The sequence below is a fragment of the Gossypium hirsutum genome, chromosome D05, assembly GCF_007990345.1.
Source record: "Gossypium hirsutum isolate 1008001.06 chromosome D05, Gossypium_hirsutum_v2.1, whole genome shotgun sequence".
Lineage (NCBI taxonomy): Eukaryota > Viridiplantae > Streptophyta > Magnoliopsida > Malvales > Malvaceae > Gossypium > Gossypium hirsutum.
In genome coordinates, this window is record NC_053441.1 from 52852720 (window position 1) to 52875939 (window position 23220).

A 23220-nucleotide genomic window follows, 5' to 3' on the forward strand; every position below is an offset into this window, starting at 1 on the left:
GAAAAATATATAAATATTCACAAAAGAAAAAAAATAGGAGAAGAAAGCTTTTTGGGTCATTTACTTCAACGTACCTCATGAAGCTTTCGGCTATGGTGGCTTAAGCTCCGACGGGTGAACCAACGTGAAAAGGATGCAAACAAGCTCTTGACGAGGAGGTTAGAGTGTGAAACAAGAGGGAATAGATAGATTCAATTTGAGTTGTCTAGAAATAGTATTATCTACTTGTTTCTTTTATTTTTTTCTAACGCTGGTGATTACTTTCGATTTCATGTTAGCATGGAAATACACATTATTTATGGGTTTAATGTTATTTTATTTAATCTTGCTTCTATGGTTTAATCTTTGGGTTTGAATGTTTTTAGCATGGAAGTGTTATTGCAGCCACTGACACTGGAAGGTGCAGTGACAGTTCAAGCTAACAAGTATGACAACGGAAGTTGCTTGAGGATTAGAGAAATTTTATCCACTTGTTCTTAATATTGTTTCATTTCCATCACTGAAAGGTGTGGCTAATGTGTGTGTTTAAGTCTTAGATTAAATATAGAGGTTAAGTTTGGTAAGATATTCATTACAGTTTAATGCATCGACAATCACCTATCATTTTTACCTTGTGAGCACTTAGCATTCTATTAAATATTCACGTCAGGGATCCCAATTTCTCACTATCATATTTTATCTTATTATTTTCAAGTTATTGCTTCGACAATTACTTTAACAATTTATCCCATTTTATTTATTTATTGCACTGACATTAATAGACAAAAGACAACCATCTTCGTGGGATTGATATCCGATAGACTCATATCTGTGTACTATACTTGCATCGATAGTGTACACTTGTACATTATTGCTGTGACATTAAACAGTCGATCAATATGTCAAAAACTCTAACCAGCAAGCTGCATATAAAGCAGTGACTTTATGCTGATCATTTGGAGGAAGGTGCGTCTGTGCACGAACACTAAACAATGTTTAAAGAAATTCTCTCGGACCTTGAGGTCATAAAGGTTTAGTATGATAAATAATATCTAGGGTTGATTCTGCTTTGTTCGTTACCCCTGTCTTATTCAACCTTTAGAGACACAATTTTGTATAGCCGCGAGTCTCTCACAGTTGATGTCGTTTATGATTCTTTGACCTCATATGATAAGATGAAACATCTTGTGGTTAAATCCGAGTATTAGGGAAAGGGTCTTATTATTCATGGGAGACAAAATCAAAATATTAATGATGATCATGGAAAGACACATAAATGAAATTCAACTCTACGGTTACTAGTGATGCAGCTGTTGCTTCCTCTTCCTTGTTAGATGATGATATTACTAGACTTTGGCATATGTGCCTAGGTCATATGAGTGAGAATGACATGGTAAAATTGAGCAAAAGAGGACTTTTTGATTGGCAAGGAATTTACAAACTGAAGCTCTTTGAGCACTGCATTTTTGGGAAGTAAAAGAGAGTTCGATTCACTAGAAGAAACCATAACACGAAGGGAAAATTGGAGTATACTCATTTTGATCTATGGGGGTCATCCAGAGTGCCTTCGAGAGGTGGAGCTAATTATATGCTACCACTTATTGATGATTTTTCTAGAAAAGTTTGGGCATTTTTCTAAAGAAGAAAAGTGATATGTTTTCCTCATTTAAGTCTTGGAAAACTATGATTGAAAAACAAATAGAAAAAATAAATAAAACCTCTGCACAAACAATGGCTTAGAGCTTTGTTCTGATGAGTTTAATAAACTGTGCAAGTCAGAAAGGATTGTGAGACACTTGACAATTCGTTATACTTTACAGCATAACGGTGTTGTAGAATGAATGAAAAAATGATCATGGAGAAAGTTCGATGTATGTTGTCAATGCCAACTTACCAAAGTTGTTTTAGGCCGAAGCAGCCTCTATTGTATATTTTTTGATCAATTGATCTTCATCTGTTGCAATTAAAAAAAAAGACTCCACAAGAGGTATGGTTTGGTAATCTTGTTAATTTTTTTGATTGAATGATCTTTAGGTGTTCTGTGTATGCTCATGTTGATAATGAAAATTGGAACTGAGATCCATTAAATGTGTTTTCCTTGGTTATAAAGTTGGTGTAAAAGGGTATAAGATATGGTATCTTGAAAATAGAAAAGTTGTGATTAGCAGAGATGTTGTTTTTGATGAAACTGTTATGCTACCTAATTTATCTCTTAAAAAATCTTCCAATAAATAATAAAAAAGTAGGTGGAACATCAAATTAATTCAGAATCCACAATAGAGTCCACTCCTCAAGCCAGTACATAAATTAAGAATACAATAGCTTCTTCACCACAATATTCTATCGCCAAAAATAGAACTAGGAGAGAGATTAAACCTCCAAAGAGGTATGCCGAATTGATCAAGTTGTTTATGCTTTAAATGTGACTAAATATATAAATGCAAATCAAGAGCCATCTACTTATTCTGAAGCGATTAGCTATGAAGACTCAAAAAAGTGGACGTTTGCTATGCAATAAGAGATGGAATCACTCCATAAAAATAGAACATGGTATCTTGTGAAACTTCCTAAAGGCAAAAAGGTTGTTCATTGAAATTGGGTGTGTAAAAAAAAGAGACTCCAAGAGATGAAGAATTCTGGTATAAAGCAAGTCTTGTTGCAAAGGGTTACAGTCGAGTTTTAGGTGTGGGCTTCACAGATGTGTTCTCCTTAATTGTGAAGCATAGTTTGATTCGAGCTTTGCTTGGTATTGTGGTTATGCATGATTTGGAGCTTGAGCAGTTAGATGTAAAAACTGTATTTTTTCATGGAGAACTTGAGAAGGATATTTACATGCAACAAATAGAGCATTCTACAGTCTCAGAAAAAGAGAACTATGTTTGCTTATTGAGAAATTTTCTTTACGATTTGAAACAGTCACCAAGACAGTGGTACAAGAGGTTTGATTCCTTTATGACTTCTCATGATTTCAAAAGAAGTAGCTTTTACAGTTGTGTTTACTTTAAAAAAATAGTGATGGTTCTTTTGTGTACTACTCCTCTATGTTGATGACATATTGATAATATTGAAAGATAAAAGAGAGATAAGAAAGGTCAAAGCCCAGCTTAGTGAAGAATTTGAGATGAAAGATTTGGGACCAGCAAAGAAGATACTTGATATGGAGATTCCCCGAGATAGAAAAGCAAGTAAATTGTTCCTAAGTCAGAAGGGGTACATTGAGAAAGTTCTTTGTAGGTTCAATATGCAGAGTGCTATGCCTATTAGTACTCCTTTAGCAATGCGTTTCAGAATTTCATTGGCTTTGTCTCCACAATCAGATGATGAGATTGAGTACATGTCACATGTTCCATATTCTAGTACAGTGGGATCTCTCATGTATGCTATGGTTTGTTCACATCTAGATTTATCATATGCAGTCAATGCAGTTAGCAGATAGATGGAGAATCCCGATAAAAAATAATAGAAAGCAGTTTAGTGGATTTTAAGATACTTATGAGGTAATACTGATGTTTGCTTACAGTTTGGAAGAACTAGAGATGTAGTCATTGGGCATGTTGATACTGATTTTGCTGGAGACCTTGATAGAAGAAGATCTCTCACAGGTTATGTCTTTATAATCAGAGGTTGTGCAATCATATAGAAAGCCACTTTGCAAACTACAGTTGCTTTATCTACCACTGACGCTGAGTACATGGCTATTACTAAGGCTTGTAAAGAATCCATTTGGTTGAAGGGACCCTTTAGTGAACTCAATGAAGACCTTCAAATCAGTACAGTATTTAGTGACAGTCAAAGTGTCATCTTCCTTACAAAAGATCAAATGTTTCATGAGAGAACAAAGCACATTGATGTTTGGTATCATTTTGTTCGTGATATTATTCCCATAACCAAGTTTGAGCATTGCTTAGACTTGGTTGGTGTTCATTGTTGAAGTTAAACCTTTAAGGGGTTTTATGGAAAATGTAGATAACTTGTTCGTTGAGAGTTCGTGATGAAGAACTTGTTTGTTGAAAAATTCGAGTCAAGGTGGAGATTGTTAGGGATATGACCTAAATTCACGATAAAATAAAATACAAGTGTGCAAGAGAAGTTAAAGTAGAAGTATACTTCCTTTGTTTAATGTTGATTTGAATAAGGTGTTTTAACCTTATTGCATTACTTCTATTTTATTTTGATTAAAATATAGTTTTACACACCTATAAATAGAGATAGTCTACTCCTCTTGTAATCATTCGAATTTGACATAATGAATTATTTTCTACTTTGCTCGTGGTTTTTTCCGAAAGGGTTTGCACGTAAAAATCTGTATGTTCATTATTATTTTTTTCTTTGCGATACATTGTCATTATCGCTATTTTTCACAACTTATGTAGTCAAAGTGGGAGGATTAACATAGTAATTTGACCAAAATTTAGCATGATGGACGATTTATGAATTGATAGTAATTAAATTATATGTTATTTTAATTATATATGTTCAAATGTTAATAATAATATTAAAAGTAAAACATAAGTGAATTGTTATCATCTTCCCTAATTGAAGTCTCCCTCACTGAAACTCCACAGTTTCAACTTCTCCAAGCTCCAGTCTTGCTTTTATTCATGCATGTAGTCTTTTGGGTATTAATTTTTCGTAAAATTTATGTTTTTGAGATTGTTGTAGTTTAATCTAGCTAACCCGAGGACTAATTCATAAAACTGTTAAATTTTTTGAATTATACCATTGATGTATTTGTGATGTTTTTTAAGTTTGATGATAGATTATTAAGCTTGATAGTTAAATAGGATTATTTTGTAAAGTGATTTTTGTCAGTTTTAAGTTTAAGGACTAAATTGATAAAATAATAATTTTGACATGAAATTGTTGTGAAATTTCAATAATTATGGGTTGTATTAGAATAAATAAAATGCGGCTGGCTAGGTTTTGGGATTAATTGTGATAATTGCGTAAGTTTTGGGTTTAGAGACTAAAATGAATAAAAGGTAAAAGTGTAGAGTAAAAGTGTAAAATGTTGATAAAGGGTCAAATATGAGGATTTAAGTGTTTTAAGGTATCTGAATTGGTTAATTGAATTAAATTATTATATTAGATCAAAAAATGAATCAGTTGATTTATAATCACAGGAAATGAAAAGTCGTTGAATAGTCATCGTAGAAGTGTTGGTAACTACTACTTTTTGGTATGTTCGTATTAGATGTTCTTATGTTTATTATTGTTGAAATCATAGTTGTATATAATTGTTTGTGTATATGTGTTTAATAAACATTGTTGATAAAGATAAGATATAAATGTGATCAAAGACTTGAATGGAAAAATATGGCTTTGTATTTGTTCGAATTGAAACATTTTATGCTATGAAAAATTGGTATCAAATTAATCTTGGTATATGGTTAATATCATGAAAGGATCAAGGTATACAAGTTAAGCCTGTGTGCACTTAGTGAATAGCTAGGATACAAATGACATGTTATTAGGATGTAGCAGGCACTCTGTGTCGGTGTTATATTTAACAGGCACTAGTGTCACGGGCCGCAGTTCAAAGCCCGTGACCATCGCACCAAATGCATCCAAGGGAGGTCTATTGCTCAGATGGGGATCATTTGGCTCACGAGAACTGGCTCGATTCAATGAGATACTAAAGAAGCCTGTCAGATTGAAGCCTGGTTGGCCCGATAGCGAAGAGATGGCAACTTAGGCTAATATGGTAACTAATCTTAGAAGATATGATATTATAATCTTAGAGATCTTAGATATGATATGGAATCTTATAAGATATTATTTTATAAGATTACATATCTTATCTAAGATATGGAATCTTAGAAGATATGATATTATATTCTTAAAGATTTGATGGGTAACCTTTAATCTCGTCCGTCGATGTAATTGTATCTTGACCGTCGGTTTTGGGGGAGCTCAAGTATAAATAGAGAGTCTCCCCCTCATTTGTACTCACTCCATTCATTGTTTCATTATTCTTTGTGAATAAGAGAATAGAGAGCATTTACTCAAACACTTTGTGTGCGTCCCTTTCTGTTGTTCTTTATAAGCTTCTTTTGGCATAAGTTTGCTTCCGCTGTACGAGTTGGTGCCTTGGAGGAGTTCTTAAGGAATCCTCATTCGAGCAAAGGCTGACTTGGGCGAGTTTGGACGAGCGAATCGCCTAAGGCCGCACGGATCGCGAGGCGAAAGGTCTAGCCCCGTGACAAGTGGTATCAGAGCTAGAGTTCGAACCAAGAAGTATCCGAGCTATTGGTTCGAAGGCACCGTTGGGATGTCAAGAGAAGAGTCTGAACAAAGGTGGGCGAGGAAGTCTTTGAGGGAGATGTTGTCGGCTGTTGAGGAACGCGTGGGGAAACTTGAGGAGTCCATGGAGGACGCCAAAGAGTCGAGCAATGCGCTTGGGGAAAGCATTGATGACTTGAGGGAACAGTCAAGGGACTTTGTTACCGAGTGTCTCACTTTCCACAGGGATAGTGTGCAAGAGTTGCTAGATTCCCAAAGGAAGAAGCTGACGGAGAGGAACAATGCTCTCGAAGCCATGATGATGGCTTTGAAGGAGGAAACAATAGCCACGACGAGGGCTTTGAGCACAAGAATAGAGGAGCTCGAGGGAGAGTTAGCCTTGTGTCAAGCAGCCGTGGGGAAAGGAGTGTCAAGTGCAGCACTCAATAACGAGGATGTCCCGAAACCGAGAGAGTTCGCTGGGATAAGGTCTGCATGCGATGTGGACAATTTCTTGTGGAGGATGGAACACTACTTCCGTGCCAAAGGAATCGTGGATGATGCGGTTAAGGTAACTACTGCTTCAATGTTTCTTACTAACATTGCGCTTTTATGGTGGCGACGTAGGACCACAGATAAAAGGCAAGGTGAGATTGGGACGTGGCAGGAGTTCCAATGCGAATTGAAGGGACAGTTTTACCCAGAGTTTGCCGAGGAAGAAGCTCGGGCAAAGTTGCACGGAATAACGCAACGGGGCACAGTGGGGGAGTATGTTCGTGAGTTCAAGGAACTCATGCTCCAAGTTGCAAATGTGACCGATGAAGAAGCATTGCTTGCTTTTCAAAAGGGATTGAAGCCGTGGGTCAGACAGGAGGTGGAACAAAGAGGTGTCCAAAACTTGTCGGAAGCCATGACGGTAGTTGAATCCATAGTGAAGCTTGGTCAAGGGAACGACAAGCTTGGGTCTTCCAAGTCCGATGGAAGGGGCGTATGTGAAATGGATCACAAGGAAGATAGTGTGGATGGCAATGGCAACGGCGACAATGGTGGTAATGGGAAACCACGAGTTGGGAAGAAGAAACCCAAGAGGAAAAGAGACAAGCTGAAATGCTTTTTGTGCGACGGTCCACATATGTTGAAGAAATGTCCAAGGAAATCCGCGCTTAAGAAGAAGCCGGTGGGTAAGGCCTTGGGACTTGGTTCGAGCGCAAGGGGTGTTGAACCTAAGGAGGCCAAAAGTGAGAAGAAGCCAGTCGAGTGCTTCTTATGTCATGGTCCGCATCGGTTGCGGAAGTGTCCGAGGAAGTCTGTTATCGATGGGAATGATCGAGCAGATACGGAGCCCAAGAAGCTTGGTTCGAGCAAGGGTAAAGCCGAAGCCAAGAGGGCTAAGAGGAGCAAAAAAAAGCGAGTAAAGTGCTTCTTGTGCCGTGGTCCGCATGAGTTGCGGAACTGTCCAAAGCAAGCCGTAGTCAAAGGAAAGGCAACGTCCGAGCATAGAGAGTCGTCGGAGGGGCTTCCACCCAAGGGAGAGGTGAGTTTGTCATCGAACTTAGAGGAAGAAGTTGCGATGAAAACAGTGAAGCTAGGAACAATGAGGCTCGAATCGAGTGAAGCATCGGAGTTGGCCGAGTCATCGACAAGGCTTCCACCTATGGGAGAGGTGGGTGGTGCATCGGACTTCAAGGAAAAAGAAGTGATGCATGTGGGACAGTTGACCCGAGTAAATGCAAAGGTACATTCGAAACACTCTGATAGTGTTTTGCATTCTAACTTGTGTACTTGGCGAGAACGTAGGGGCCCTTTCGAAGTTCTTGAGCAATGAGGCCGAGAGACTGTGGGCAAAGTGAAGCCAAGTGTCGCGAATCATGAGGATTCTGTTCGAGGGAAGTTAGAATGTGGGCAAGGGAGTGACATAACTCCTTGTCGTCGAGATGTACAAACGAGTAGGACGGCTAGAGTTAAGAAGCGACGAAAGCTGAGGCAAAAGTCCCAAATAAAGGGAAAGGCTAAGGCGTCGAGACGAGATCGAGACGAATCAAGCCAGTGCCATTCGGAAGTCGCAACGAGGGCGTTGCGAGAATGGGTGGGGGAGAATGTCACGGGCCGCAGTTCAAAGCCCGTGACCATCGCACCAAATGCATCCAAGGGAGGTCTATTGCTCAGATGGGGATCATTTGGCTCACGAGAACTGGCTCGATTCAATGAGATACTAAAGAAGCCTGTCAGATTGAAGCCTGGTTGGCCCGATAGCGAAGAGATGGCAACTTAGGCTAATATGGTAACTAATCTTAGAAGATATGATATTATAATCTTAGAGATCTTAGATATGATATGGAATCTTATAAGATATTATTTTATAAGATTACATATCTTATCTAAGATATGGAATCTTAGAAGATATGATATTATATTCTTAAAGATTTGATGGTAGGTAACCTTTAATCTCGTCCGTCGATGTAATTGTATCTTGACCGTCGGTTTTGGGGGAGCTCAAGTATAAATAGAGAGCCTCCCCCTCATTTGTACTCACTCCATTCATTGTTTCATTATTCTTTGTGAATAAGAGAATAGAGAGCATTTACTCAAACACTTTGTGTGCGTCCCTTTCTGTTGTTCTTTATAAGCTTCTTTGGCATAAGTTTGCTTCCGCTGTACGAGTTGGTGCCTTGGAGGAGTTCTTAAGGAATCCTCATTCGAGCAAAGGCTGACTTGGGCGAGTTTGGACGAGCGAATCGCCTAAGGCTGCACGGATCGCGAGACGAAAGGTCTAGCCCCGTGACACTAGTTGCTGGTAATCTCAGTAGCAGGTACCTTGTGCCGATGTTGTATTAGCAGGAACTCTGTGTCAGTGTTATATCTAGTAGGTACTATGTATCAGTGATGGATACAGTACTTGAGATTCTGCATGTGTTACGGATTCTCTAAAACTAGTGTGAGCAGCATCATGTATCGATTAAAGTCCTTATGTTAGCTTGTGTAAGCATTACCTTCTCCTGTATCCAAAGTTGATTTACTATTGTCCTCCCAACAAAACAGTTAACTATCAAAGTGGAAATGAAATGAGATGCTATGTTGAATTATATTTTGTTGATTATATCTTGGTATGTGAATCCTAACATGTTATGTATTGATGATGTGAACGATTCAGGTTTAATCATTTTGTATAGTTGGAATGATGAAACAAGGTAAAGGTTGGTAATTTCTATGTTATAAATATGATATGTAAATTAAACTGACAGGTATATAATGTTTTTATTTTACGAGCTTACTAAGCTTTACATAAGCTTACTCTATTTGGTTTTATTCTTTGTAGATTGTCAGACTTTTGATATCGATTGGAACATTGTTGGAGATCACATTATCCGACAGTCGACCTAACAAAAGAAATTGGTCACAGAGGCTCGATAATGCTCTATAGGCTTATCGAACAACTTTCAAGACACCGTTAGGAATGACTCCTCATCAGTTAGTCTTTGGAAAGTTATGTCATTTGTCGCTCGAGTTGGAAAATAAATCACTGTGCCTTAAAAAAATTAAATATGGATTTAAAGCAAGCCGATGAAAGAAGAATGTTACAACTTGACAAGTTGGAAGAATTAAGATTGCTTTCTTACAAGAATGCCAAGATGTATAGAGAGGAAACTAAGAGATGGCATGAAAAACGTATACAACCTGGAGAATTCATAGAAGGTCGAGAAGTCTTGTTGTTCGATTCAAGGCTAAGATTATTTCTTGGGAAGCTCAAATACCAATGGAAAGGGCTATACACCATTTACAAAGTCTATTCGTATGGAGTGGGAAAATTAGAAGATAAAAAGGGGGTACATTTAAAGTTAATGGCTCTTAATTTTTTTTAATAAATGACATTAGTACATTAAATTAGTTTTGTCTAAGGAGATTGGAACTTAAGCACGACCATTTGTGACCCCTCCAACCTTTCTTGGGAATTTAATTTGATGTAATGTCTCGAGAAGAAATTTTCTAAGTAGCCTAAAAGGAATTATTAATTTTATTTTTTATTTGCAATTTTAATTATTATCTATTTATGTTAAATAAGAGGGTCAAAGTTGGCCCAAGTACTAATCAGTTTACTTTTCTAGTCAGTTTAATTTTTCAATACAGGAAATAATTGCAGTTTGGGCTAGAGGCCCAAAACAATAAAGAGGAGAAGAGACTACCTAATTTCTGTCCATAACACCCTCAAAACTCTAAATTTGTCGCCACTTTCACTTCCCTCCATACATTGTCGCCCAAGCATCCCTTGCAGCAAAATTTTAGCTAAAAAAATTTCCCTAGTTTATTACTATATAAACCCCTTGTTACCATCATATTTTCCACAACACCTAAGCAATTCACCTTTACCCTAAACCTACCTTCTTTTCTTTCTCTTTGTCGTCAACATCAAGTTCCAAAAACTCCTCCCCACTATCGCCGCCACAAACTTTTTATCGTAGCAACCCTTTTCACCGCAGCAACCGTTGTTACCATCCTTATTTGCCATCGCAATCCTCTTGCCGCTGCAACTTCATTGTCGTCGCAACCTTCACCTCAAAAAGCCAAAAATTTTCTTTTCTTTCGAGAAAAGTTATCATGTCTCATCAAAGAACTAGATTTTCAAAGAATTCTTCCAAAAATCCAATTGTGATTCAAGATAAGGAAGCAAGGGAAAGATTTGATTCCATCTTCAAAAATCAACCTATGATGTTGGAAAAAAGTTTCAATTTGGAGAGAAATGACAAGATGTCTGTGCCTTTTTCAATTCAAAAAAAAATTGATACATTAAATTGGAATCAATTTTGTAATGCACGATCAATGCCTGAAGAGGAATTAGATTGATACATTAAATTTGAATCAATTTTGTAATGCACGATCAATGCCTGAAGAGGAATTAGTGCTAGAGTTCTACGTCAATTTGGTCATGCCAGATGCTAATGAGGTTTTTACTTGTAAGAAGAAGGTACCCCTTACTTCTAAGTCCATTAATGATTTGTTTAACTTACCTGATGTTGAAGAAGATAGCACTCTGCCATGATGACAAATATCAATTGCGATTTTCTTCAAGAAGTACTTAATGTTGTTAGAAATCTGGGATCCCAATAGATTATAAGAAAATACGGCAGCCATTCTAACTGATATAGAATAAAAGTTTTAGTATGTTTTGCTTGTTTTTGCATGAACCATAACGAAGAGTTTTGGCTTTAGTAATACGAGGCGTTTTGCCTTGTTTTTATTTTAGGTACTATGAGATGTTATGATAGCTATTGCAACAGCTAGGTCTGCTAGGGTTTCTACTTAAATGCATGTAGTAATAGTGCAAGAAAAGCAGATGAATTTGTGGTTGTTTATTCACATGTCCCTTTCTCTCTTTTCTCCTCAAATTTTGTTTTTTCTCTCCTGTTCTCCTATTTCTGTCTTTTCTGTAACGTCTCTACCATAAGGAAAGCTGGTAGAGAACTTGTAAACAAAATGAGAAGAATGATGATTATGTTTAGGGACCAAGAAATACTAACCAGCTTGGCCTTTAAAGTTAGGCTTTTAAACTACCTTTTTTTTTCCTGTTGAAGATAAGAGTTTATGGCTATTATGAAAAAAGTAAAGCAAATTTGTTTAGGGTTCTTTGTCTTTTCCCAAAGTTTTAACTTTTAGAGAATGGAGAATCCTTTGTGGGTTACTTGAGTGATGGCATTGGTTAGAAGATGGTGAAATTGTAGTTCAAATGAAAAAGACGATGATGAAATTTTGAAATTATGGATTTGTTTCCTTTTTCAATTTCTACGTTTATTGAATCAAAACTTCCAAATCTTAAATCAATAGTGGTTTTTTTTTGTTAGAATGTAATATTACACTTTCTATTCTCCACAGTGCAGTGATTCATTTTTGGGTATCTCAATTCCTGATTAATGCATCTTCAAGTTCAATGGTCTATCATAATATTACGATTCGCTTTAAATTCTTTTGGTGTTTTGTTAACATTTTCATTTAATCCCCGCTTCACTTTCATTTTAGTTTCATAATAATGTCTAATTTTCCAAAAACAGCGCAGAGGCATAATTACTTTCATTTTATGCATCTATGCACGTGGTGCGCTCTTATTGGACAAAGGGTCATGTTAGCAAAAAATTGACGCCGTTAAGATCAAGGGCCCACTTTAATAAGCAGAAATAAGTTACAAGGGCTTAATTGGATAGTTTAAAGTTTAGGGGTCACATTAGAACAAACCTGAAGTAGAAGGGCCAATGGTGCCATTATCCCTTTTATTTTGTGTCTTGCCTAATACTTAATCCAATATTATCTTTTTCTCCAAAATAAAAAATAAGTGGTCCCATTTGAAGGGGCTCATGTGTTATCGTTGAGTATTGAGCGATCACGATAGAGAAAACGCCAAGTTGTCGTACGATCGATCAACATCCTGCACTTCCCTTTTGACTCTTGAGTTGCTTCATAAATCTCCAGTAGATTCCAACAGATATTTTTCCAGAAAAAGAAAAAAAAAGTGAACTATTTAGTTAAGAAAAGAAAAGAGAAGAAAGTGAGTGGTTAATCCATGAATAACTTCGGCAAACCAAATTTTTATAGCACTTGTGCCGGTAAGAATACTGGAGAAGACATCCTTCAACGCCCTCACAAGCGCAGCTTTAACTCATGTAAGTGTTAAATACGAGCCTATTTTGGTGATCTATTTTTTTTCTACAAATGTCTTGTGATGATCTTATGCTTTATTCAAGTTTTTGTTGTATGTTTTCAACTTCTTAGGCTAAGTAATTAAGTAATAATCCATGCTCCAATGACTTCCTAAACTTAATTTTCAGAATTTTGATGATTTTCATTTTCCCAAATAAATTTCCTAATTTATTTTTATTTTTTCTTTTTCATTTTATTGTCAGCTTACAAACTAAGTAATAAATCTTTGTAAATTTAACTTGTAGAAAGCTTAATTGTTTTTAGAAAATTCTCAGTTCACAATAATAATTAGAGTAACTATAAATACCTAGTTAATTGAATTTTATAATATCATTTAGACTTTAGAGAATTGGAATATTTTGCAGCTCAAGTTTATAATCAGAATGTCCTAACAATGTATATATATATATATGTGCAGGGCAAAATCAGCAAATTACTTTAGAGGCAGAAATGAATAATAAATTTTTGGGAGTTAAATATAATTTTTCATTATACTAACTTATAATTTGACAAATTTTAAAGGACTTCTACTGTAAATTACCATTTTGGAAGTCAAGCCCTTGTCTTCACCTCTGTGTATATGATAATATAAAAACTACAAACGTAAATTTATGTTTGATTACTTATTAAATTATTATTAAATTAAAAATTTTGGTTTATTGATAAGTTTTCTTTTAGTGTTCCATCAAGTTTTCCAACATTTAATAGGAAATATAATTGAATTGCTTAATTAATTTTCATTTGAATGTTATGTCCACAGATGAGGGAAATATGGAAATCGTACAACAAATGTATAAGATTGATGCTCCGAAATTGAGTGGACAACATTATCTCCAATCAGCAGCAAGTAGTGTACACGAGGAATGGTCATTGCCATCAGCTTCAATTGTGGGTAATGCAGATCTACAAAAAGCTGAAAAGAAGAGAAAAACATATAAAGCTTATAGAGAAAGATGCAAGGTAATTCACTGTCGCTGTCTCTTGTGTAAGATCGGCCGATATAAAGGACAAAAATTTTAATCCAGAGTTATAAAACAATAGAAGATATTACTTGAAGAGAAAGAAAGTAAAACTATCATTGAAACCCTTATATTAGGAGTCGGATTGTATTTTGTTTTCTCTACCTAGAAGATAGGCAAACTAATTCGTGTACATTAAATTAAAGAACAAATTGATCTTTTCTGTTAAAAGTTTACTCATTTGTACTATTAAAAGTTGTTGTGATTGATGGAATAACCATATAGTGACATGTGACATGCCATGTGTACCTCATACTTGATTAACATGGATAAACTTTTAATAATAGAAATAGATGAAATTTTTAATAGGATGATCAGTTTGCTCTTTGAGCTAATGTACATGGATTAACTTGTACATTTTCTAAGTAAAGAGAATAAAATGCAATCTGACTCATAGTATAGGAGCCTACATGATACTTTTACCGAAGGAAGAATGTTATAAAATAAGCGTGAGATCTCAGATATCGCACTTCTATTAAGATAATGTTATGTAATTAGTTTAGTAAAAACCAACTAATTGTGAGAATCATTAATGAATAGCAGAAATCCTTTCTCTTATTTTGAATATTTTCCATGAAATTATAAATTTTACGTTATTCTCTTCTTTCTTAGTGAATATACTACGAATGGATACTTGTAAATTAATTCTACTTTTCTCTTCAATTAACCTTAACATATATTGTGCAGATGAAAAAGGAGAAAATGATGCAAAAATCGGAGACTGTTGGTAAAGAAAATGAAGATTTAAAGACAGAAAACCAATGTTTGAAGGAGAGGAATGTTTTTCTAAATCAAAGCTTGTTATCTCAAACGAACGAGTTAAATGAGATCAAATATCAACTTGACGACTTGAGAAATAAGAATGAGATGCAAAATACACTTGTCCAAACACTTTCCCATCGTCTTGTGAGTCTCTTTCTCTCTCTCCCTCTCTCTCCCCCTCTCATCCCCACACACATACACAAAGAAAAACTCTTAAATTAGGAGGGAAGCTATGCAAGTTTAGTTGCAACTAAACTTAGTAAAGTATAAAAATAATAATCTAAGTCACTCTCTCACTAAGACCTTTCCCCTTGATAGCTTAGTTGCATACTAAACTACAAGAACAACTTGCTTACAACAATTTTTACACTACAATAATCTTATAATGGCTTGCAAAAAGTACAATCAATGTGAACATCTAACTCCTTGGATTCAGCTCTATAAAGTTTTCAATATGAAATGAATCAACAAAAATCTTCTTGGTCAATAATCGGACTTTTGATTAAAAATGACAATAATTAGACTAACTCATGATGATCCTAATGTCACGGGCAGTGGATAAAAGCCCGTGACAAATGCATACAAAATGTCTTATGGAGATGTCAATTGATTAAATGTGGCTCATTTGATCCACTTGACCTGACCCGATTTGTGGAACATGTGGAGAAGTGCATCTACTTGAAGACTTGATGGGCCAATGAATCACTCAAGTAAAACTAGGGTTACCATGATAAATATGAAAAGTAATATAAGAAGATTTGACTTTGTAATATTAAAGGATCGTGTAAATCCTTTAAGAATCTCAATTTGTAGATTGACTTCGATCTCGACTGTCGATATAAATTAAATTGTACCATTGGATCTGGGAGAGCTCAACTATAAATAGAGGTAATTTCCCTTATTTGTAATCATCCCATTTTATCTCGTTCAAAGTAATCAAACACTTTGAAGAGCATTTACTCAAACACTTGGTGTGCTATTTCTTTCTTGTAGCTTTTCTATTCTCTCGTTGCTTTTTTATCTTTTATTTGCTTCCATTTTATTTTTGGTGCATTGGAGAATTTTCATTGAGAATTTTTGAATTTTGAGAGTTAAGTTGACTTAGGCGGATTTAAAGTGAAGAAATTGTCTAAAGTTGTACAGTTTGCAAGATTAAAGTTCTATCCTCGTGATAGTTGATATCCGAGCTAAGGTTTGAAGGCACTAGTCAAAATAACGAAAGGAGTAGATGAGCAGATTGATCCTAGGGAGACCCTTAATGGGGGCAGGATAGCTAGCCGATCAAGAGATATATTGTCGGCTTTGGAAGATCGGTGGCCAATCTCGAAGGATCCATGGGTTATGTGAAGGAGACACTCGAGGTAGTTGAGGGACACACTGCAGAGTTGGATTTGATGGAAGAGAAATTCAGAGAATTTTTGGTAGAGTCTCTCAGTTCTAATGTGGAAGCGATGCAAGGGGTGTTCAGTTTCATCGTGGATAGGCTAACAATGAGGGATGATGATATCAAAGTTGTGAAGATGAATTTGAAGGAGAAAACTAAGGTCATGATGAAGGCTTTGAACATAAAAATTGAGGAGCTCGAGGTAGAGCTAGTTGTGTGCAAAGTCATCGTAGGAAAAGGGGTGTTGAGTGCAATACTAAATTGCCTAAATTGAAGAAGTTTAAGGGGGTAAAGTCAATGAGGGATGTGGGCAACTTCTTATGGGGAATGGAGCAATACTTTCGTGTTGTGCGCATCAAGGATGATGATGTTAAGATAAATACTATTGCTAGATATTTTATCGGTTTCGCTCTTTTATGGTGGCATCATAGATCCACAGATAAAAAGTGTGGTCAAATCACATTAGAAATTGGGAAGAGTTCTAGAAAATGTTTAAGGAACAGTTTTACCTATAATATGTCGAAGAGGCTCGAACTAAGTTACGTTGGTTTTCACAACAAGGTACAATTAAAGAGTATGTGAAGGAGTTCAATGAATTAATTCTCTAAATCACAGATTTGAGTGAGAAATAGGGATTCTTGTTTTTAATGGATGGGTAGAAGTTGTGGGTTAAATAGGAATTAGAATGTTAAGGAGTCCAAGAACTATCCAAAGCAATGATCGTGACAGAGTCTTTAATTAAGAGTTTTTTGAGGAAAAACAAGCTTGAGTCTTCCAAGCCTAGAGAGAAGAGCAATAGTGAGGGAGATGAAGAAAGACAAATTTGAGTATACAACTGGTAATGGTGGCAATGAGAAACCACGAAATGGAAAGGAGAAACCCAACAACTTGAAGGAAAAGAAGTGCGAGTCCACATAGAGTGCGAGACTACCCAGAACAATCCAAGTTTGTCGCGATCAACAAAGAAGAGGAAGCAGAACCTGAGGATGGTAGACTATTGAAGCTTGGATCAATAATGTTCAATTATGCTAAAGTGAAGAGGGATCACTAGTAGAAATGGTTAATGTTTTTGGACATCAACATCACAGGCCGAAGGAGGAGTACCCTTATTGATACGGGGGCATCAGACTTCTAGGTAATTTCAAAGAGGGCCTAACTATGGGAGTAGAACAAGGAGCTGAGCTACAAATCAATGAGTGGAAAGACAAGGAAGACTTTTAGGTAATTCATTTATATGATTATAATTTCGCGCTTGGCTTGAATTTCTTTAATCGATGTAATGCTCTTGTCAATTGTATATGTATCTTGGATTATTGTCAATGACGTTGCATTGTGCTAATGAGTTGTGATGAGAAAGGTGGAATCACGTTATTGTCAGCAAGCCAACTAGCCAAGGATGTTTATTATGGAAAGAACATTTACTCGATAGATCAGAGTACTAAAAAGACCCCTTTGGAAATGCTAGAGGTATAACAAATTGATGTGAAGCCTACTAAGTTATCAATGAGGCTACCATTTATGAGAGAGGTGAGTTGTCCATCAAACTGTGGGAAAAGTAGTGATGCAAACTAGGCAGTCAAATCGAGTAAATGTTATGAGTGAGGTACATCTCAAATACTTTCCTAGTGTTTTTTATTTTGACTTATCGTTGTCTTGACAAATACATAAGGGCCCTTCGAGTTCTGAAGCATGTAAACCGAGAGGCTTACAAACCAGAGTTGGCGACAATACTTAATGTTAACTCAATGTTCAATGTGGGCATGCTTAAGCCTATTTGTGTGAATCAAGGGGATCCTAATTGAGGCAAGGCACAATGGGGGCACGTAAGAGTGGTGAGCTTTTGCGAACAAGATGTACAAAGGAGAGAAATGATTTGAGTTAGGCAATAGCGGAGACTTTAGTTGAGGCAAATGTTTTAAGGGATGGAATACTTAATAGAGATGCTAGTTGGGAATCGATCGAGGTGTTGAGGTAGTTCCAAGACAAGTCAAACCAGTGTCATCCTAAGGATGCAAAAAGGGCATCACGAGAATGGATGAAAGAGAATGTCACGAGTCTCAAATTAAAGCCTGTCAAGAAAGCACACAAAGCATCCCATAGAGGTCAATTGATTAAATGTGGTTCATTCAACCCACTTAAACTGACCTGATTTGTAAAACATGTGGAAAAAGTCATCTACTTGAAATCTTAGTGGCCCAATGAAGCACTCAAGTAAAACTAGAGTTATCGTGGTAAACATGGAAAATAATCTTATAAGATTTGTAAGCTTAGAAGATTTGATTTTTTTTTAATCTTAGAGGATCTTATAAATCCCTTAAGAATCTCAATTTGTATATTGGCTTTGATATTGATCGTCAATGTAAATTAAAATATATTTTTGGTTTGAGGGAGCTCAACTATAAATTAAAGCCTGTCAAGAAAGCACACAAAGCATCCCATAGAGGTCAATTGATTAAATGTGGTTCATTCAACCCACTTAAACTGACCTGATTTGTAAAACATGTGGAAAAAGTCATCTACTTGAAATCTTAGTGGCCCAATGAAGCACTCAAGTAAAACTAGAGTTATCGTGGTAAACATGGAAAATAATCTTATAAGATTTGTAAGCTTAGAAGATTTGATTTTTTTAATCTTAGAGGATCTTATAAATCCCTTAAGAATCTCAATTTGTATATTGGCTTTGATATTGATCGTCAATGTAAATTAAAATATATTGTTGGTTCGAGGGAGCTCAACTATAAATAAAAGCATTTTCCCTAATTTGTAATCATCCTATTGTATCCCATCCAAAGTCATAAAAAAATTTTGAGAGCATTTACTCAAACACTTGGTTTGCTATTGCTTTCTTGTGTCTTTTTTCTCTTGTTTCTTCTTTGCTTTGAGCCACGTCCTATTTATTTTCGGTGTCTTGGAGAATTTCCATTGAGAACTCTCAACTTCCAAAAGTTAGGCTAACTTAGGCAGATTTGAAGTGAAGAAATCACCTAAGGCCGTATGGTTTGCAAACTAAAGTTCTAACCCTTTGACACTAGAAGAAAGACTCCTAGAAATGTTAAAAATCGTGCTTGAAACTTAACACTTGCCACTCATTGGGAGACTTGAAAGTAATAAACTCCAAAAATAATGTAACAACCCTTGCTCGAGCTCGAACCTAAACCCGAGTAAGGAATGCTAAATTTCAATCCAAACACTTCACTCAAGAATCAAACATGTCATCCATAGACATTCTCAAGTATTTTTAGTCCTTAAAATACCTAAAAACATTACTCCCGTCATCATGTAACTCATCCATGTCCAAACTCTAATCAGTATACCACAAAGTTTAAAACATTACCACTTGGTCATCACACAATTTTGTACCATCGCACTAGCTACTTACCACTTGTATACTTATTAAACTTTTACGGACATGCCACACTAAATCCATAACTCAAAACTTACACTTCATGATTCTTACATTGATGATGGGATGTATTCATCAAGCCTAACTCAAATTCTTTGTTCTCAAACACTTTTGGCAAAACTACGTGTTTGAACACAACGCGTTAAGTTTCATAGAAGTTTAGTAAATGCTCACATGAATTCTATATTTTTCCAAGTATTTATCATTTATTTCATTTAAATCCTCTTATTCATTTTATATACATTAGTTCATTTATACATGCTAGTTTATTTCATGTCTTGTCTAGATCTTTTCATTATAGATATATCAAGTATTTAATTCCTGTAACATGCTTCAAAGATATAGTCTGTTACATACCACTTATTTTTCACTTACCAAATATTTCAGTACTTTGTTCATTTCATGTACCTTGTTCTTTTCATGCACACTATTAGCTTCACGTAGCTTAATTACTTCACGAAGCACATTTACTTCACCTAACTTCATTTATGTCACAAATCCCTTAGTAAACGATGAAGAACCGAAAAAGATACATGAAATAAACACGACTTACATGGAGCACAAGAGTGCCAGAAAATATGGGCATCGAAGTGCGAATATCACAGGTACCAAAGTGCCAATAATATGGGAGCACTCTAGTATTCCTATAGTATGCCAATTATATATCACTAGTTATTCCTTGTTTACTAGGGTCATTACACAATTTTTTTTCACTTATGCACTCTTTTTTTAATTTCTTTTCATGATTACAGTTCACTTTCCAAGTATCCTCTAACACACGACACAAATACATCATTCACTATTACGCGAATAATTCTTAAGATTTAACACTTAATCCACTTACAAAATACACAGAACATTTTCGTTCATAATTAATATATTTAATTCTTAACTTTCAAAACAAACTAATCGTCTAAGTAATAGTCATAGTTTTAATCATATCTCATTCATTGGAATTCATAATCAAGTTTTATGAAATTCTGGAAATTAAACATCCTGTAACTAATACAAAAATTATGATCAATTTTTCTAAGCAAGTCAATTAATACAATTATTTTGTCCACCCTTGTTCTGCTGGTAGGGAGTTTTGACCTTCTTCCACTAAAAATTATTTATCTTTTAATACAAAGTTCATATAATGTTTTCATTTGTTTCCCTTTAAAATATACCCATTAAAATTTTTATGCATTTAAATTTTATATTCTATTTATTTTTGTATAATTTTTGATGATTTTTCAAAGTTGAAATCATCTTGACCCTATCTCACCAAAACTGAATTTCTTATTAATTACAATTTAGTTTCTTACATCATTTCTTCTATGTAACTCAATGACATTTTATCATAAAAAATTTAGAATTTAAATCAAAGCAAGTTACTACCAACTTGTTTTTTAAGTCGACTCAGGGGCTACTGCCTAATAGATTGAGTCTTCTTCACTAACTTCTGATATTTAGAATTTGAGATTTCTAGACATATAAAATTTTCTTTCTAATTCACTTTATACAATTTTTGGTAAACTTTTAAAGTTACACCACTGCTACTGTTTTTTCCCCCAAAACAACTTGCATATCATGTACACGTAAACTTGTTCATACTTCCAACTTTCATGTCAATTAGTATGTCGCTTGCTCACTTTAAATTATTACAATTTCTAGTTATCAACTCTCAGGGAAATCCTTTACGCTAATATTATTTTTAATTAAATTCAAATATGCCACACTTATTTTATCACATATTTCAATCTAGTCCTTTAGAAAACAAGTAGAATTCATACCAGTTCTTACCTTTCTTTAGCTAGATTTTACTTTCTTTGCTTCTCTTCTCTCCCTTCCACACTTTTGTCACTTCCATTCCTTTGTCTACAACACTTCCATTACTTCTTTTTTTCTCTTCATGAACACAATATGAATATAATCAAAATTTATATAAAATGTCACTATCTCTTGTCTCTACTTCAAGAAATCACAAAATTCACAAGAGAACTCTTGATCTCTTACCTTCTCACCTTGATTTCTTACACTTTCTTAACTTTCTCCCACCTCCATCAATGAACTTATAAAATCTATGTTGGAAACTAATCTTTTGATATTGCTAGACACTTTATTTCACTTGGAAATTCACTTAGAAATCAAAGGTTTTGGATGGAGAATATGAAATTGGACAGAAATGGCCTAAATTGTAAGAAAATCAAAGTTTCCTTCATTCTCTTCTTCATTGACGTTGGTTGTAGAAAAGTATGAACAATTTTCCTCATACTTCTTTAATTATTTAATATAAAAATAATAAAATAATAAAAATATCCCAACATAATGATTTTAATCCAATGTCATATTTCTTCTCATTTTCCATATTCCATCTAAAAAATACTAGAAAACATGGGCATCAAAGTGCGAATATCAGTGTTAGAAAATTCTCTTTCTAACTTATTTTTCTAAATTTTCTTAAAATTTCATTGTATTCGAATTCAAAACAGTGTCAGATATCATATCAGACTTTTTGAGGCCTTACAAAAGAAATTAAATATTGAATCCAAACTCACATACCACACAATAAAAAGCAACACTTGCCATTAGATCAAAAGACTGTTAGCAAATCATACATCAATTAAATGTAAACAGTAGTGCCATAACCTATTGTACATTGATTTTAGGTTGTTTTTTTTGTCTTAAAATTCAATAACTAAATTATGGTAGTTAGTAGTGAAAATGATTGTAAAGTCTTTATTTTTTCTCCCCTATTTAGTTACATTACACATGATTATTCAAGATTATGATCAAAAAGTTGATTTATTAATATTATATTTGGAACTATTTTCAGGTCAGTCCAGATCTTTGCCTCCAAAATAAAAAGCTTAGAGATGAAAATGCCCGATTAAGAGAAATTTTGAAGTTGAGTGATGGGGCACTACTTGTGGAGGAGAATGGGAAATTAAAACTAGATAATCAGTTACTCCAAGTGAAAATAGATGCTTTATTGGGACAAATAGTTGATGAAAATCGCAAAAGTTGTGGGCATAAATGACTGGGACAAGGGGCATTCATAGATGTTGCAAAACGAACCAAGTAGTTTCTTTCATAAAATAAAGTAAGTCTCAATTTATTTGCTAATTTTTGTTTCTTTTCTTTTCTTTTGTTAATAAGAAAGGTATTCTTCATTCACAAAAATCAAAAGATGACAATGAAATTTTTATAATTTATATAATATCATCCGTATTTAAACTAAAAAGGTTCAATGAGAGTAGTCTTTTGCAACAACTACAACTTTTATATTAATCATAGTGACTTTTTTGACCATTCAAGTTTACAAAAAAATTATCTAAGTATTCTATTTAATTTTTTTTTCTAATTCTTAATTTTTTTTTGTCAAATCACCCCAAAATGGATGGAAAAGTTATTTTTTAACTTTGCTGATGTAGCATACACGTGGATTGCCACATGGATGATACATCAGCATTTAATTAATTTTTTAAAATTTAAACCTTATGAATATAGTTGTATTACTACTCGTTGAGTTGATAAAGGTTCGAAGTTACAAAAGAGAATCATTAGGTTTAGACCTAAAAGGTTTTCAATGAATAATTATTATTCTTGTTTTATTGTTATAATTTTATAACATTTCGTCAATTTGATTATCTAACTATTTATTCTTATTTTATATCAGGAATGGATTGTGAAAATGATGAGAATGATGAGGACGATGTTTCTTCATTTTCTTTTTATGTTATCTTCCTAATTGTTAACAATTTAATTTAGCTTACAATTTATAG

At 34.7% G+C, this 23220-nt stretch overlaps 1 protein-coding gene across 1 annotated transcript; it reads left to right on the forward strand.

Annotated features, from left to right (window-relative positions):
• Positions 1 to 14584: 14584 nt before the first annotated feature.
• LOC121216745 (uncharacterized) lies at positions 14585 to 22533 on the forward strand. The gene is made up of 2 exons (XM_041092143.1): positions 14585 to 14810; positions 22272 to 22533. Exons 1-2 carry the CDS (start codon positions 14592 to 14594, stop codon positions 22473 to 22475), a joined length of 423 nt encoding a protein of 140 aa, XP_040948077.1. The 5' UTR covers positions 14585 to 14591; the 3' UTR covers positions 22476 to 22533.
• The last annotated feature ends 687 nt before the right edge of the window (positions 22534 to 23220 follow it).